The following is a 19,160-nucleotide window of genomic DNA, read 5'->3' as shown; positions in this document are numbered from 1 at the left end:
TATTCATGTCAAGACTCGTCATATGAATATATTTATTTTGATGTGTTCATTCACAATTTCTAGGTCACGTAGTAAATGCCTAGGTAGTAAGTAAGAACATTCCAGCTTTCATAGTGCTGCCAAAGATTAAGGTGTTCTCTCCCAAAAGGGCAAAGGTAGACTTTTAACCGTACCAAGACTCAAATTGTCTCTTTATTTTATTTTTTTTGAGACAGAGTTTCACTCACTCTTGTAGCCCAGGCTGGAGTGCAATGGCACGATCTTGGCTCACTGCAACCTCCGCCTCCTAAGTTCAAGCGATTCTCCTGCCTCAGCCTCCTGACTAGCTGGGATTACAGGCACATGCCACCACACCCGGCTAATTTTGTATTTTTAGTAGAGATGGGGTTTCTCCATGTTGGTCAGGCTGGTCTCGAACTCCTGATCTCAGGTAATCTGCCTGCCTTGGCCTCCCAAAGTGCTGGGATTTCAGGTGTGAGCCACTGCGCCTGGCCCTAAATTTTTTCTTTATGTCAGCAAAGAGTGACATTGATATTTCCTATGACAGAAGTCCATTATCTTTCTGGAGCCATGAACCCTGTTTATCTGATGAGTGCCTTTGATCCATTCTCTAGGAGCATGTGCAAATGTGTCCATGAAACACCAGTGCTTCATAGATGTCCTGACCCCAATTTCAGAATGTGGCTCTTACAAACATAGAAAGGATTTCCACTTTCCATTAGGATTTCCATTTCCACTTTCCATAAATTTCTTCTAATGTCGTTTCTACAGAAAATGCAACTTGGAGAGAAGGTTTAGAACCAACTATTGAGGATCACAGAATGTGATTTGGTGTTTTGCTTCTTAGAGTCCAGAAAGGAAGGATGTAAACCACCCACCCCTGCACTATGGCAGCTGAACCATGGCTGGTGGGAAAGGTGTTTCAGAAAACAGTATCTCCAGAATGGAGACCCCAGAATGCCTCTTTAGTGTGAGGTCTGGACCTCTTCCCCTCAAACTGCACAGATTCCTTAAGGTTGGGCTAGGATAGACTCTAAACTTCCAAGATGCCTCTTTGAGAGGTTAGAGATTGTAAGCAGGGCCGGGGTAAGTTATCTAGAGAGAGGATGCCCAATCCCTTCCCTTTCTTTCTGTTCTAGAAGGGCAAGTCCATATGATGATGCCTTGCCCAAAAAGCAAGTGTACAAATGTCCCCGCTGCTTTAGTCTGATCAAAACCTGAAGGGACTTTTGCAGGAGACACATTTATGAATAACATGCCACTATATTCTGGGTTAAATATGCTTACAAGAAATAAAGGCTTGATCAGAAATCATGGCTGTTGTGTGTGCATATTTCAGTTGACTCCTTCTGGAAAACCCTGCATCATATTCTGGGCCTGCCCATAATTGGTCCTTACAAAGTACCCTGTATTGTCCACCTCCAGAGGCATGGAATAGTGCTGTGTCATTGCCTGTTTTCTTGTCTGTCTCCCCGCTACACACTTGCCCCTATCTTAGGCAGGTGGCTTGATGAACATGGGTATTTGTCTTGTTTAGTTTTACATGCCTAATGGTTAGCCCCAAGGAGCTTACTGACAAATATTTACTAAGTACATAAATGAAATTGAAGCTACAGGCTACATGAAGATGCCCAGAATAACTGTTCCAAGCAGACCTCCATGGTTGAGGGACAGAGTGTTGCATGGACTGGAGAGGTGGGAGCAGAAGGGCTGAGGAGGTGGAAACAGGTTCTGGGGAAAGAAGATTAGAGGCAAGAGGCTTTGAGCATTAGAAAACAATTTGCCAGATGAGCAGTGAGAAAAAAATGTGATGTGAATTCTCAGCTAGAAGAAATTATACATTATGTTGATATCTAACCATCAACTTCTATCACCCTTGGAAACTCCTTTTCTATTCCACCTTTGACTTTTGAGAAAGGAGACAAAGTTTAACAGTTAACAGTAGTCAGAAGATCTTGTAAGAAAAACCCCTGAAAAAGTCATTCTAAGTTAAACAGTACAATATTCTATTTTTTATTTATTCCCTTCATAAATGTCTGTTAGCCTTTTCTTAGAGGAGAATTTAAGAAAGCATTTTGATTTGTAGGAGCTATAGATCAAATGATACAGATAAAACACAATAAATGTAATCTTGAGTGCTTGAGCTAGAATTACATACATGATTTATTTACATGCAAAGGATCAATGCTGCCCAGACATTTACTAGAGGGTTTTAGATCACAAGGGCTCAAGATCATTTATTATAAAGCTGAGGTGTCTTCCAAATTAATTGACTTGTGTCTAACAATTCTGGGTAGCTGGTCCCATCAGTCGGCAACCTGTGGATTCCCTTTGCTACTAACGTGGTTGAAGTATTTTCCAGGACATTTTATAACCCATAGCAGCTGGTCCTTACTTGCTTTATTATGATTTGAAATATTTTTTGAAATATCTACTTTTAAAATCCCCAAGAAAAATATTACTATAGCCAAAGGTAATAACCTAGACTTTGGGGAAGGGAGAGTATTCATCAATTATTTGTCCACTGCAGGAGACTCAGACTGATGTGGAGGAAAATCTTGTCCCTATTTTAGAGTGCTAATTTATCCTATATTGGTGGGGAAATGTCCTGTTGAGTTGCCTTTTTTTTTTTTAGAGGATAGTGTCAGCACTTTGCTCAGGGGATCTGACAAAGTCAATGAATCTGTAAACATGAACTAGTGAAAAGATAGTTTAAGTTTGTTCTTTTTTCTTTGTCCTTTTTTTTTTTTTGAGATGGAGTCTCGCTCTGTCACCCAGGCTGGAGTGCAGCGGTGTGATCTCGGCTCACTGCAACCTCTGCCTCACAGTTCAAGTGATCCTTGTGCCCCAGTCTCCCAAGTAGCTAGGATCGCAGACGTGCACCACCATGCCTGGCTAATATTATTTTATTTTTTATTTTTTTATAGAGATGGAGTTTTGTCATGTTGGCCAGACTTGTCTTGAACTCCTGGCCGCATGTGATACACTCACCTTGGCCTCCCAAAGTGCTAGGATTACAAGCGTGAGCCACTGCACCCAGCTGTTCTTTGTTCTCTGGCAAAGAACTTTACTTTGAATGTTATGCTGTTCAGTTATTATCAAAAGCTTGGTTGCAGACGCACTAGATTAACATGGAGGAAGAAGGAGAGGACTTCCCTATGTTTCCTTCCAACTTCTCATTGAAAGAGTCAGAAGATAAAAAGTATGAAGTAAATAAATAAACAATAGCAATCTGAGGTGAGAATAAGAATAATCCAGCGTAACATAATCCTTGATGGGATTTCCACATATTTTAATGCTGATAAAGACAAAATAAAAAATACATCTTCAACTATACATGACCCAGCCTCTAAACTGAGAGAAGTCTCTACTCCAGAGTAGATGGTTCCGCACGGGGTCCTCTACGCTGCCCTGCATGTCCTCAGCCTGCCCTGCATGCTGGTAGCCTTTCCCGATTGCTTGGACTCTGCCAGAGTCATTCCTCAGCTACCTATTTTCTGTATCTGAAGGCTGCAGTCCCAGGCCTCAGCATGGGTGGGGAGGAGGCCCACTGTACCGCCAGGTGAACGCTGTGCAGGGAGGGTCTCATAAACCAGGTGTGGGAGCAGTATGCTCGGGACTCTCACTTAGCTGGCTCACACCAACAGCTTCAGACTGCATCAGAGTCTCTGGCACTGTAAGAGAACCAGCAGGCAAAGGGAGGGCCCCCACTCCCTCCAGCAGCCCCTACAGATGACGCCGGCTGGGTGCCCGAGAGTGGGAAGAGGAGGACGTGAAAACTCACTGTCAGGTCCAGACCCGGCAGAGCAGCCTGGTTATTTTCAGTGGACTGTGTGTTGGGCTGAGGAGTTTACCCACCCTGTCTTTGGCAAACTGTAGGGATGGGCTGGTTTCTGTTTTTTGATGTATAATCAGAGAAAGAAAAATATATCATGGGGCTTATTTAAGAAGACTGTAATGGTAATGCACAAGGGGGAGTTAGCAAGGGCCAGAATAAGGAGAGGAAGAGCTTGCCTTTGACAGTGATTTTCTACAGAAAATAAAAGAAAGATATGAAATATCATAGGTGCTCCCAATAAGACACAAAAAGTATGAAAAACAGGAGGATACATAGGGACAATAAGTCCCATGTTCTTCAAACCTAAGACAACTAGGTTCCTTCCCTGTCGGCCTGAGCCAATTCTCACCCCATGCCTTTGTACAGGCCATCCCTTCTGCTGGCCTTGCCTGTCTGTCTTCAAGGCATGGCCAAGGCCCTCTCATGGTGCCTGCCTCAGGCCACGCCCCCTCCTCCCGCAGCCAGCACAGCTGCTGCAGGTGCCTGGTCATGGGTTTCTCTACACACCAGCACAGCACACTCCAGTACTGGAGACTTTACACAGTATTATAATTTATAATGGAGTAACTGTGAGTTCTCAGTGACAGGGCTTATATTTCATCTATCTCTATAAGCACATCCATCATAGTTTCTGATACACAATAAATGAGAGCCCTAGCAAGACAAGAGCAGAAGACAACCTCTTTTTAAACAAGGACCCCAACAGTTGCCCATGGGACAAAGACAAAGATGAGAGGGAACAAGACAATGAGAAGAAGAACTGATGCATCGTGAGACCATACAATGCTCAGAAAGTTAAAGCACTTTCTGAGTGCTTTAAAACACCAAAGGAGCATGTGACAGCTTGTTCCTCCTTTTCAAAGAATGGTAGGTTTAGTGTATTGTCACAAACCAACTCAGTGACTTTTGGGATGTGATATAATGGTAATACACAGTAACTCTTCATAAGGGATGAATGCAGCAGCAGCAATCCTCAACCTAGAAGTTGACACTCCAAGTTTATTAACAAATTGATTTAGGGAAACGTCACAGCATTTCCCCTTAGAAACAGTGTGTTCAAGTCCTCAGACCAGACTGCAAAGGCTTATTTAACCCGGAAGGTTGCTAGATTATACCCAAACTGAGCTGGGTTGCAAAAAGTGTAAGTAAAATGTGGTTCTGCTCCATCACCATAGAGCCAAATGATCACTTAACCAGAATGATAGTTCCTGCCTCTCCACAGACGTGCTGGGCATCGACTAGAGTAATGTGTGAGAAACAGCTTTGAGAAGTGTGCCATGCTATCAAACAAAGGGGGCTCCTCCTAGTGTGGCTCCTATGAAACCTAACTGCCCATGAAAATACAGTTTTGTGGGATAGCGTGTGCTGCCTTCTGCCCCGGGACTCCAGGGACTCATTTTCACCATGACAACGGGAGCCCAGGATTTCTCTCTTTGTCCCTGGTGGCACAGGGGCTATGCCATCGAGCTCTCACATGCTTGGGGAATAAAAGTTGTCTGCAGGATGTACATCCAAGTGTCAACCCAAGTGTCTACTGATTTGTGTGAGAAAATCATTAAGGAGATAAAAATCAGGATGACAGCAATATGTCAAAATATTTCAAGATGCCAGAGTTTGAAGTATGAGCAGCAGCAGCTCACGTGGAATGACAAAGGTGAGGTCAGGGCAGTAGCAATCAGGCACCTGCTGAACCTTATGTCAACAGTGTGATGGAAGCATCTCATTTCCTCTTCTGAGGTACAAGCCTTTGTTTCTGGTGATGGCAGCCCTTGGGGAGCATATGCTTGTTGACAATTTATCCTGCCCTAAGGGGCTATACATCATACTTTAGAGGCCATTTTCTGGGCAGTTGGCCTCTTGCTTAATTTTAAGCCTACATTGCACAACACTGTGATGATGTACGTCACACTTTGCACTGGTCCGAGCAGCAGGTGAACATCTGGAGTCTCCAGCAGGCTGAGTTCGGAGAAGTCAAATGCTCTAGGGAGCTTTATTTAAATAAGAAAAAGTGCTTCAGGTAAGAATTTGTCTGAATTCCAGGGCTGGCCAACACACCCAGAGTATCATTCCAGAGCAGAAGAAGGTGAGGAACTCCTCTCCCCTCCGAGCCTTGAGCCAACAGGCCAGTCCCGTCAGTGGGCACGGCCAATTCCTGCTGAGGGATCCTTGTGTCTGCCTCATTCAGTGACCTGCTGTGCAGTGGCAAGAGGCCAGGCCTGCAGTGGAAGGGTTTTCCCTAATTGGCTTCACTCCACTTCCTGCCTCCTTCCTTCTCTGCCTGTTGTGTGTTCAATGCCTTCCTGCTCTGTCTCCCTAGCTTCTGGTTCACCTTTTCTTTTCTGCCTCAATGTAGCTGTCCCTAAGCTACCTTGACTTAGTTGTCCCTCCAGCCTCAATGATTGGCTAACAGGTATCAGGATCTGTCTGGTTTTAGGGGGTACCCTCTTTTGAGGGATGCCCAAACAAACGGGCCTGGAAGAGAGGTTCTGGCACTCTGAGGACACCTCCCTAGATTCTCACACTTAACTGCTGTCCCAGACAGACAGGAATCATGTTCCGATCTGCATGGCCAGTGAGGGAAAAACACCAAAGCTGTCAAAAGCACATGTGCCTCTCCCTCTCTTCCCATTGCACCTCCCACTGAGTTCCCGGACGGTAAACCCAGTTCAGTGTCCAGCCAGGCTTTGGGGCTCGGGCATGCTTACCTTACTGCTTACTACCAAGGCCTCAATCAGCTCAACTTTAGGATGCTGTAGAACTGATTTGCAAAGCAGCAAAGTGGAATATTTTTTGGAGTGAAAGTCCTTTCTGAATCATTCATATTTGATGTCAAATACTTTCTCTCTCTCTCTCTCTTTTTTTTTTTTTTGAAACGGAGTTTCACTCTTGTTGCCCAGGCTGGAGTGCAGTGGCGCGATCTCTGCTCACTGCACCCGGGTCCAAGTGATTCTTCTGCCTTAGCTTCCCAAGTAGCTGGGATTGTAGGCACTCGCTACCATGCCTGGCTAATTTTGTATTTTTAATAGAGACAGGGTTTCACCATGTTGGCCAGGCTGGTCTTAAACTCCTGACCTCAAGTGATCTGCCTGCCTGGGGCCTCCCAAAGTGTTGGGATTACAGGTGTGAGCCACTGGGCCTGGACTGTTTTTTTTTTTTAACGTTAAAAAAGAAGAGTCTTTTTCACTTCCACTAGCATGACAAAGTCCCCCACTGGTTTCTGTCCAGCCTCCCCAGTTGGTCATTTTAAATTTATGTGAAAAGGAAAAGGAAAAGGAATGCCATTTCTCAGTGCATTTCAGCCTAATCAGATGTATTAAGAACTAAGAGAGAAGCACTACAAGGATAAAAACTGGATTGTAATTAGGAAAGATGGCATCTATTACCATAGGCCTGAGCAAAGTCACACAGCAGGGAACAAAAGATGTGACTTAAATCCTGGATCTGCAATGAGTTCTGTGACCTGAGATAGATTATTTAGGCTCCTTGGCCACTGTCCTCATTTATACACAGAGAAGGGTGAGAGATTCTGGTCTTTCCGGGCCTATCACGTTATAATTCTATGACTAAAATCAACCTGAGGCAATAAATCCCACTTCATTAATTTATTTACAAGCCTAAAAGAAATAAAAACATAAGAAAATATCAATATTTAAAACCAAACAATTAAAAAATGTGATCCAAAGAAAAGGCTTCTTCGCTGTGATTGCACATGTCTCTGTTAGAAACGTTTGGCCATCTAAGGAAAATACAGAAGCTTGGCTCCTCCCTAACACACAAGTGTAGCATGAGCTTTAATAAGGTCGACTATGGATCTCATTCCTCTTGACTATTTTGAGGTGTCTCTCCATTTATTCATAATCAATCTATCAGTATATCTCCATATGTGTGTATGTACATGTACACACACACACACACACACACACACACGAACAAAATAGGCAAGTGAAGAAAGACCAGAGTTAGGTGTAACCGCAGACGGAGAAATGAGACTTACAGGAGCTGCCGAGTTTTTGACCGTGACACTGGGGGTGGTTGCTCGCAGGGCCCCACTCACTCCATGGTAGTATTTGAAGCAGATCTTAGTTTCAGCTGAAAGACAAACAAAAAACGAGACTGAGAAGTAGGGTATAACCCAGGGAGAGGCAGCTATGGCCACAGAGGACATCTCTAAGAACTGCAACCTAATTCCCCCCACGAGCAAGCCAGGCCACACTCGACAATGATGCTCCTCATGTGGCTTCAAGGACAGGTCTGACTTCTTCCTAAAACTGTGACATGAAAAATTGTTTTGGCCTTAACATTTTGTATCCAAATTAAGTCCATTATTTGGACTTCTCAGGATCCATCCGACCCCATTAGAGGTCAGTGATTTTAAACCCTTAGTTCTAAGATGTTCTGAGACAGCCTACCACCTGTCTGTTCCTTCTGTAATGTCCTATTATTCAATTCATTGTGATTAATATCTTGGCAATTTGCAGAAATACTTTGAGAAGTTATTGAAGTACATGGGAGGGAGGCATATTTTCTAAACTCCTATTCCCATCGATGATAATGCACCACAATTTGTTTTCCTTCAAAGTTCTATAGATGTAGCTGGCAGTGGTGGCACGCATCTGTAGTTCCCAGCTACTTGGGAGGCTGAGGCAGGAGGATCGCTTGAGCCCAGGAGTTTAAGGCTACAGAGAGTTATAATCACATCAGTGGACTCCAGCCTGGGTAACAGGGTGAGACTCCATTTCAAAAAAAAAAAAAAAAAGTTCTATAGATGTTTGGCAGAATACAAAGAGTTTAGGGGGATCACACTGGGTTTGAATTTCAGCTCCGTTATTTATAATCTGTGAGACAATGGATAAGTCCCTGTACCCCCCGTTAAAAGAGGACTTCATAAGATGTTGGTTAAGCAAATAAAAGTGCTTAGATTCAATTAAGTGCTCAGTAAGTGTCAGTGATTGTGATGATGTGATGACTAAATGACAATAATATGAGTCCTTTTCCTTCTGGCATTTGGTTCTGTAGAGGATAAGATCTGTAGCCAACATGAGTTTAGTTCATTTGAAGGTGACTTGCTTTCCCCAATTCACTGTTTATAGGATTTGTTTTCTTAAAATTAAAAAAAATTACCAGGCTTTGTCTTGGTCCCTTACATTTTGTTTGAAACAATATGAGAAATCTCCAATTTGAGATCTTTTCTCTCAAATATGAAAATTTGCCATCAAGTATCATATTAAAAATAATGTCTACAATTTTTTAGCATGCATTTAAAATGTACTCAGAATGGAAAATACAAAAAATGAAGATAAGTATAAATGAAATAACAATTTTCTGAGATTTTTACATAATTGAGAGTATAAACTAAGAATAATACATTTTGCTTTTTAAAAAAGTTGACATTATGAAATAAGCATGGCCAACTATCATTAAAAACTCCTCAAATAACATTACTTATTATGTAGAACAACTGTATAGATTTACACATTGCAAATATTTCCTATATTTGGAAATTCAGGCTTTTCTCTGAAAACCAATTACTTTTTACAAATTATTTTTTAAGTTCAAATTTTCTCCCTAGGACAATGGAGCAAAAATCGCTAGATACCTACCTGACATCCATTCTACCTTTCCTCATTAATAACAGAATCTCAATTTTATTTTGAGTGATAATGTCCAGCTAAAGTACTATATTTTGCAGCCTTCCTGGCAGATAACACCTATGCATTTACCATTAGGATTTCTGTTATATGTAGCTAAACCTAAACCTAACTGATATGTAAAGGTTTCCTCAGTGCTATAGATATGAATATAGCAGTAGTCTTCCTTAGGCTAAAAGATACGGGCCGGGCGTGGTGGCTCACGCCTGTAATCCCAACACTTTGGGAGGCCGAAGTGGGTGGATCGTTTGTGGTCAGGAGTTTGAGACCAGCCTGGCCAACATGGTGAAACCTCATCTCTACTAAAAATACAAAAATTAGCTGTGTGTGGTGGTGCACTCCTGCAATTCCAGCTACTCGGGAGGCTGAAGCAGGAGAATTGCTGGAGCCCGGAAGGTGGAGGTTGCAGTGAGCCAAGATCACGCCATTGCACTCCAGCCTGGACAACAGAGCAAGATTCAGTCTCAAAAAAAAAAAAAGAATATTTTAGGGATCCTCCCTGCTTGTGGCCAAATTGCTTTCCAAATAATACTTTATATTTCTATGAGGAAATGTGAGTCTGACCATCTCATAGAATCCATGTTAGCACTGAATATCATCACTTAAAAACAGGCTTAAAATAGAATCCATTATTATTTTTACTTCATTTATTTGATTATTAGTAGGATTAAACTTTTTCATCAAGTTTTAATTAGCTATTTAAATTTTTTTTGAAGTCATTGAATTGAATTGCAGTTGTTCAGATTTTCCATTGCCTGGATGATGCCTGGATGCTTATCAGTCCCTTTGTTAGTGGACGTGTTCTTACTTCAGATATGCCTATACTTTGAGTTTCCTTCCTGAGTTATTTTCTCTACAGTTCTTTCACATGTCTGTTGATTGTCTTTTCAAGCTCTTGGTGGACAATCTTATAACCCAGTTCTGTACTTATTCTCCAAGACACCTCAACGTTGTCCCCATGTTAGGTCTACACATCTGGATCCAACACTGTGTTGGCCTGAGAGGCAAGTTTCCTGTAAGTCAGGGATCAGGGAAGGACTCTGAATAAAGCAGTGAGCCATCCATCTAGTTAATCACAATGAGTTGGTGTTGCCTAGTCCAGGAGTTACTCTGCTTGTAGGTGCCGGTGGGATCAGCATGGAGGGGCCAAATGGCCTCACCTTCAGCTCAGTTGGGTGGAAGGGACTTTTAGGTACCAGGGATCCCAAATGGGCAGTACTAGATTTCCATTTAAATAAAAAATTATTTCAATGCCTTTGAGCAAAAAGGTCAGGGAAATGATATACAATCCTGCATTGAACCCTATTGCTAGATGAGCAGATCAGTGCATATTTTGAGCCAAGAATTCATGGAACCCTTCAAACTCTGTACTCTTCTTTGTTTCTTCCATTTTTAGTTTTTTTTGATACATAATAGATGTACATATTTTCAGGATACATGTGATGATTGAATACATTCATATAATTTGTAGAGATCAAATCAATGTAATTGGGATGTACATCATCTTAATTATTTGTCTTTTTTGTGCTAGAGACATTTGAATTATTCTCTTCTAGCCATTTTGAAACATATGATAATTATTATAAATTATAGTCACTCTACTGATCCATCAAACACTAGATTTTATTTCTTCTATCAAACTGTATATTTGTACCCATTAATCAATCTCTATTCATCTTCTTCTTCCTTCTACCTTTCTTGGTCTCTGGTAACCACCAATCTATTCTCAATCTCCATGAAATCCACTTTTTTAGCTCCCACATATGAATGAAAACATGCAATATTTATCTTTCTGTGCTTGGCTTATTTCACTCAACATAATGACCTCCAGTTCCATCCGTGTTACTGCAAATGACAGAATTTCATTCTTTTTATGGCTGAATAATATTACATACCACATTTTCTTTATCCACTCATCTATTAATGGGCACTTAGGTTGATTTCATATTTTGGCTGTTGTGAACAGTACTGCAATAAACATGGGAGTGCGGATATCTCTTCGATATATTGACTTCCTTTCTTTTGGCTATATACCCTGTAATGGAATTGCTGGGTCATATGGTGGTTCTTTTTTTAGTTTTTTGAGGAATCTGTCAGATTTTCACAGTGGCTGTACTAATTTACATTCCCACCAGCAGTGTACGAGGGTTCCCCTTTCTCTGTGTTCTCACTGGTATTTGTTACTACCTGTCTTGTTTTAATTGGGGTGAATGATAACTCATTGTGGTTTTGATTTGCATTTCCCTGATGATTACTGATGTTGAGCATTTTTTTCATACACCTGTTGGCCATTTGTCTGTCTTCTTTTAAGAAATGTCTATTCACATCTTTTGTCCACTTAAAAATCAGGTTGTTTTTTGCTCTTGAGTTGTTTAAGTTTCTTGTAATTTTGGTTATTAATTCCTTATCAGACAGACAGTTTGCAAATATTTTCTCCCATTCTTTGGCTTATCTCTTCACTTTGTTGATTGTTTCCTTTGCAGTGCAGGAGACTTTCAGCTTGATATAATCCTATCTGTCAACCGTTGCTTTGGTTGCCTGTGATTTTTAGGTCTAACACAAAGAAATCTTTGCCCGGACCAATGTCCTGGAGAGTTTCCCCAATATTTTCTTCTAGTAGTTTCAGTTTTAGGTCTTAGATTTAGGCCTTTAATCCATTTTGTTGTAATTTCTGTGTATGATGAGCAATAGGGGTCTAGTTTCATTCTTCTGCATATGGATTTCCAGTTTTCCCAGCATTATTTATTGAAGAGACTAATCTTTCCCCATTGTATGTTCTTGGCACCTTTGTTGAAAATGAGTTGGCTGCAAATGCCTGGATTTATTTCTGGGTCCTCTATTATTATATGTTCCATTGGTCTATGTGTCTGTTTTTTGCCACTACCATGCTGATTTGGTTACTACAGTTTTGTAGCATATTTTGAAGTCAGGTAGTATGATGCCTCCACTTTTGTTCTTTTTCGCTCAGAATTGCTTTGGCTATCCAGGGTCTTTTGTGGATCCATATACATTTTAGGATTAGTTTTTCTATTTCTGTGAAGAATATCATTGATATTTTGGTAGTAATTGCATTGAGTCTGTAAATTGCTTTGGGTAGAACTGTCATTTTAGTCATAGTAATTCTTTCAATACATAAGCATGGAATATCTTTCTATTTTTAAATGTTTACTTCAATGTCTTTCAACAGTGTTTTACAGTTTTCCATTGCTCGTTAAATTGATGCCTAGGTATTTTACATCCTTTGTGGCTATTGTAAATGGGATTGCTTTCTAGATTTCTTTTTTCAGATTGTTTGCTGTTGGCATATATACATGACTTTTGCATGTTTATTTTGTATCCTGCACCTTTGCTAAATTTGCTTATCAGTTCTAACAATTTTTGGTGGAATCTTTTTTTTTTTAATATAAAATCATGTCATATTTGAACAAGTCTACTTTACCTTCTTCCTTTCCAATTTGGATGCCCTTTATTTCTTTGTCTTGCCTAATCACTCTGGCCAGAACTTCTAGTACTATATTGAGTAAAAATGGTGAAAGTGTGTATCTTTATCTTGTTCCAGATCTTAGAAGAAAGGCTTTCATTTTTTTCTCCATTCAGTGCTATGTTAGTTATGGGTTTGTCACACATGGTCTTCATTATTTTGAGGTATGTTCCTTCTATACCCAGTTTGTTGAGGGTTTTTATCATAAAAGGACGTGAATTTTGTCAAATGCTTTTTCAGCATTTATTAAAATGATCATATGGTTTTGTTCTTGATTCTGGGTTAACGTGATGTATGACATTTATTGATTTGTATATGATGAATCATCCTTGCATCCCTGTGATGCATCCCACTTGATCGTGGTGAATACTCTTTTTAATGTGTTGTTGAATTAGGTTTGCTAGTGTTTTGTTGAGGACTTTTGTATCTATGTTAATCAGTGATACTGGCCTGTAGTTTCCTTTTTTTTTTTGTTGTGCCCTTGTCTGGCTTTGGTACCAGGATAATGCTGGCCTTGTAGAATGAGTTTGGAAGAATTCCTTCCTCTTCAATTTTTTTGAAGAGTTGAAGCAGAATTGGTGTTCATTCTTCTTTAAATATTTGGTAGAATCCAGCAATGAAGTCATCGGGTCCTGAAGTTTTCTCTGAAGGGAGACTTTTTATTATGGCTTCAGTCTTATTATTCATTATTGGTTTGTTGCAGTTTTTTATTTCTTCATGGTTCACTCTTGGTAGGATGTATGTACTTGGGAATTTATCCATTTTTTCTAGGTTTTCCAATTTGTTGGTGTATGGTTGTCCGTAATAGTCGCTAATGATCTTTTGTATTTCTGAGGTCTCAGTTGTTATGTCTCCTTTTTTTTCTTATATGATTTATTTGAGTCTCCTGTCTTTTTTTCTTAGCTATTCTAGCTTTGTTTATCCTTTCAAAAAAACTGAGTCTTCATTTTGTTGATCTTTTGTATTTTTGAAGTATCAATTTATTTCTGCCCTGCTCTTTTTTATTTCTTTTTTCTGCTTATTTTGGGTTTGGGTTGTTCTTGCTTTTCTCGTTCCTTGAGGTACCTCATTAGGCTGTTTACTTAAAGTCTTCCTACTTTTTTGATATAGGTGTTTATTGCTATAAACTTCCCTCTTAGTAATGCTTTTTACTGTATCTCATACATTTTGGTTTGCTGTATTTCTATTTGATTTGTTTCAAAAAATTTTAAAACTTCTTTCTTAATTTCTCCATTAGTTGTTCAGGAGCATGTAGTTTAATTTCCATGTGTTTGTGTAGTTTCTGAAGTCCCTCTTGTTATTGATTTTGTTGTATTCTTTTTGTGATCAGAGAAGATACCTGATATGATTTCTACTTTTTTGAATTTGTTGACACTTATTTTGTGGCTTAATATACGGTCTATTCTGAAGAATGTTCCATGTGCTGATAAAAAAAAAATGTATCTTCTGCAGCAGTTGAATGAAATGTTCTACAGATGTCAGTTAGGCCATGTGGTCAGTGTGTAGTTTACTTACAACATTTCCTTGTTGGAATGATACAGGCATTATGGAGAGTGGGGTATCGAAGTCCCCTATTATGATCATATTGTAGTCTATCTCTCATTTTAGATCTATTAATGTTTGCTTTACATATTTGGGAGCTCTGGTGTTTGGTGCATAAATATTTATAATTTTCATAGCCTCTTGCTGCATTGACCCCTTTATCATTATATAGTGACCTACTTTATCTCTTTTTGCAGTCTTTGATTTTTAGTCTATTTTATCTGATGTAAGCATAGCTACTCCTGCCCATTATGGTTTCTAGTTGCATGGAATATCTTTTTCCACCTCTATACTTTCAGTCTATCTGTGTCTTTATAGCTGAAGTGGGTTTCTTTTAGGCAGCATATAGTTGGATCTTGTTTCTTTATTAACTCAGCCACCCTATCCCTTTTAATTAGAGAATTGAGTGTATTTATATTTGCTTTTATTATTGATAAGTAAGGACTGACTACTGCCATTTTGTTGCTTGTTTTCTGTTTTTTTTTTTTTTTTTTTTTTTTTTTTTATGGAGTCTCGCTCCATTGCCAGGCTGGAATGCAGTGGTACGAGCTTGGCTCACTGCAACCTCCACCTCCCGTGTTCAAGTGATTCTCCAGCCTCAGCCTCCTGAGTAGCTGGGACTATAGGTGCGTGCCACCATGCCCAGCTAATTTTTGTATTTTTAGTAGAGACAGGGTTTCACCATGTTGCCCAGGATGGTCTTGATCTCTTGACCTCATGATCTGCCTGCCTCGGCCTCCCAAAGTGCTGGGTTTCAGGCGTGAGCTACTGCGCCTGGCCTCTGGTTGGTTTTTAACTGCTCTCTTCCTTTTTTCCATGTTTCCTGTCTTCCTTTGTGGTTAAGTGATTTTCTCTGGTAGTATGTTTTAATTTTTTGCTTTTTATTTTTAGTGAATCTATTATAGGTTTTTGCATTTTGGTTGCCATGAGGCTTACAAAAAAATCTTATAGATGTAACAAGTTATTTTAAGGAGATGACAACTTATCTTAGATCATAAAGAATAGAAACAAAGAACAAATTTTTTTAAAAAGCCTCTATAATTTAATTCCATCCTCCCAGCATTTGAATTTTACGTTGTCTCAATTTACATATTTTTATATTACTTATCTCTTAATAGGTTGCTATAGGTATTATTGTTTTTGATCAATTTGTCTTTTGGCTTCCTACTAGAGATATGAGTATATTGCACACCATAATTATAGTATTAGAGTATTCTGGGTTTGTCTGTGTACTTAATTTTATCAGTGGATTTTATATCTTCAAATGTTTCCTTTTTACTCATTAGTGTTTTTGTTTTTGTTTTTCAGATTAAAGAACTCTCTTTAGCATTTCTTGTATGATGGTTCTGGTGGTAGTGAATTCTTTTGGGCTTTGTTTCTCTGGGAAAGAATTTATCTCTTTTTCATATTTGAAAGATAACTTTGCTGGATACAGAATTCCTGGGAGGCAGTTTTTTTTTTTTTGTTTGTTTGTTTGTTTGTTTGTTTTTCCTTTCAGCACTTCAAAAACATCATCTCACTCCTTCTTGGTCTGTATGGTTTCCATTAAGAAGTCTGTTGCCTGATGAACTGGAGCTCCTTTATATGTTCTTTGCTTCTATTCTCTTGCTGCTTTAAGATGCCATCTTTGTCCTTGACCTTTGAAAGTTTGATTATTATATGCCTTGGTATAGCCTTATTTGAGTTGAGTCTGTTTGGTGTTTTCTGATCTTTCTGTATCTGGATGGATATATACCTCTTTCTCAAGTTTTGGAAAGTTTTCTGTTATTATTTCTTTGAATACGTTTTCTACTCCTTGTTGCTCAATTCCTTTCGAACACCAATAATTCTTAGATTTGGTCTTTTGAGGTAATTTTCTATGTCTTGTAGGTGATCTTGGTTCCTTTTTATTGTTTTTTCTTTTTTCTCCTCTGTGTAGTTTCAAATAGCCTGTCTTTAAGCTTACTGATTCTTTTCTCTGCTTGATTCAGTCTGCTGTTGAGAACTTGTAATAAATTTTTCACTTCAGCAAATATATTTCTCAGTTCCAAGATTTGTTTTACTTTTTAAATTATTTCAATCTCTTTGTTAAATTTCCTTGATAAATTTCTGAATTGCTTTTTCTGTGTTATCTTGGAGATCACTGGAGATCACTGAGTTTCTTTAAAGCTGCTATTTTCAGTTCTTAGTCAGAGAGTGCACATATTATTGTCTCACTGGGGTCAATCGCTAGTTCCTTTCTTTGCCTTCTTGAGGAGGTCATGGTTTTCTGTTTGCTGTTTTTCTTATAGATATACATATGTCTCTTGGCACTGAAGGATTAGTTATTTCCGTCTTCTCTGTCTTTTTTTTTTTTATTATTGGATATGTTTGTGTAGAGATTCTTTGTAATTTACCTGTTGATATCTTTCTTTTTTTCCCCTACTATATATGGTTGCCTCTTTTTTGACACTAGATGGCACGTTAAGCCCAGGTTTGCCTCACTTCTAGTAAACAATCAGATTGCTGCCCATCCTGAATGGAGGAGGTCCCAAAGGGGTTATCCCAGGACTATGGAAAAACTGGCTAAGGGCTCATGCCATGGGGGATCTGTGGAACAAGCTTTCCATGGCATGGTGCTGCTGAACACTCACCCCAATTTAGTGTCTCCTTTGGCTGAGCTACATTGCAGAGTTTCCAGGGGTTGTGGTCTTTCCTCCATGCTTTGTCTATGGTTGCTCTCAGGAATAGTTCTCTCTTTAGGCACTCCCAATGCTTCTTGTGCATTGAGGCAGGGACAAGTCTCCTGCCAGGGAACCCAAAATGATGGGGAAGCTAGTTGTCTACCTCCATTTCACTTTTTCCAGTGTAGAAATCGTGAGCTGGGGAAAAATTTTCCATGTACTTGGTGCCAGGTAGATTGAGGGGAGGGGCATTGTGGATATGGAAGTCTGATTCTCTTACCATCTGCTCAGAGATTTTTTTCACTGCTTTGTGGTCCTGAGAGCTGTCTTATCCTCATATTTGAGTTCTGTGATATTGCTGATGATCATCTTGGTGCTATACAATTGTTTTAAATTTTCTGTGGGGGGAAGTGAAGCCAGCTTGCTTCTATACTACCTTTTTGGAAATGGACATCATGGCACTCTCCTAAGAAGTTGTTGGCAAAGGTTGTTTTCCTTTTTCTTAAACAGGTATTTTTCTTAAACAAGTATTTTCTTAAACAACAATATGTTCCAGTGTTTAGCAACTTGATTACAAATTGATCTTCCTTTTATTTAACCTAAATATCCCTGTAATTTAAAATGATTTTCCATTCTAGCTCAAAAGAGATATTAAATCACTAAAGTTTTTTCTTATTTAAGAGGGAGCTATGAATGAAAGCCATCCATAAATATTAAAACACATACATCGATAATATATATATTTATATTTTCAAGTTTGGGCAGGGGTGACCATGTCGTTCATGAAGTAAAGCAAAACTGAAGTTTCTACCACTATAAATATGCTTATTTATACACAGATTGCAGCTCTAATCTTTATTTAAAGGCATGTATTCAGAGAGTAAGGATTGTTTCACTTCAGTTTATTATCACTTAAAGAAATGAGAAAATTGCTTCCCTGCCCCCCCACCTTCCTATACTGTTAAGGGATTAGTAGGCCAGCTGTAGCACTTGAGACATCAGTATGCAATGATGATAGGAGACCCGAGTAAGTAAAATGTTCAATTAAGTTTAAAAGCAATGACTTAAATTTGTCTTAAGAGTTAATTAGCACTTACTATGTACCAGGCCATTAATAATATTTTCTAATTTGATCCTCACAAGAATCCTATGAAGTATAGCCAATTATTATTAACCTTCTTTAAAAAAGTGTTTAGCACAATGCTTGGCATATAATCAGTCCTCAGTAAATGTCACCTGTCATTCTTATTTTACATCTAAGGAAAATGAGGTCAAAATTAAGGCCACTTACATAAGGTCACACATATGGTTCATGGCAGACCTAGGATTTAAGCAAACATTAACTCCTTTCTTGGTGATTTATCTCTCAAAAGTTTTTAGTAACTCAAGTTTGCTGACCAGCTAGCAGAAGTAAACTTCCACTTTCAGTAATGATGTACTAGGTAATTCAGAGAACATCTAGAAAAGCTGTTAAAATGTATACATAATTCTGCCAAAAGTAGGGTTACCAAATCAAATACAGGACACCCAGTTAAAATTGAGTTTCAGATAAATAAGGAATGAATTTTTAGTATAAGCAGGTTTCGATTATTGTATGGAATACACATACACTAAAAATATTATTCATTATTTATTTTAAATTTAATTAGATGTCCTGAAAGTTTTTCCCCCTAGATCTAGAAACCCTAGCCTGAAGGCATCAGAGACCTAGCAAGGCAGTGGAAAATAAAATAATGAGGTCAGGATACAGAAGATGAAAACTCAGAGATAAGTCCAGGATTTGGGGTTGTTTCTCTAGGGGTAAATGTGTTGATTCTAAAAGAAGCATCTGAGAGGCTGAGAAGCTGAAAAGAATGTTTGACAGGTGTGTAGGGTTAAGGGGATAAAACTTAAAAATCTAAAGCCTGTCAAAAAGGAAAGCTCTGATAATTCCCTCACGATTCAAGATGGGACTCTGCATAAGTAAATAGATATATTGTTGAGAAATATACCAGCCTTAGCCCTCCGAA

At 39.1% G+C, this 19,160-nt stretch overlaps 1 protein-coding gene across 11 annotated transcripts in view; it reads right to left on the bottom strand.

The window, feature by feature from the left end:
- Positions 1–19,160, bottom strand: part of LOC105494192 (HECT, C2 and WW domain containing E3 ubiquitin protein ligase 1) — a 468,767-nt gene that overhangs the window by 202,311 nt on the left and 247,296 nt on the right. For all 11 annotated transcript variants that reach the window (XM_011762396.3, XM_011762400.3, XM_024796674.2 and 8 more), the window contains one exon: positions 7,833–7,927. In XM_011762396.3, coding sequence (XP_011760698.2) covers positions 7,833–7,927 — 95 coding nt within the window. The remainder of the gene's footprint in view (positions 1–7,832; positions 7,928–19,160) is intronic.

This window comes from Macaca nemestrina, chromosome 4 (genome assembly GCF_043159975.1).
Source record: "Macaca nemestrina isolate mMacNem1 chromosome 4, mMacNem.hap1, whole genome shotgun sequence".
Lineage (NCBI taxonomy): Eukaryota > Metazoa > Chordata > Mammalia > Primates > Cercopithecidae > Macaca > Macaca nemestrina.
The sequence above is the reverse complement of the archived record's forward strand: the minus strand, read 5'-3'. Positions and strand labels throughout refer to the sequence as shown.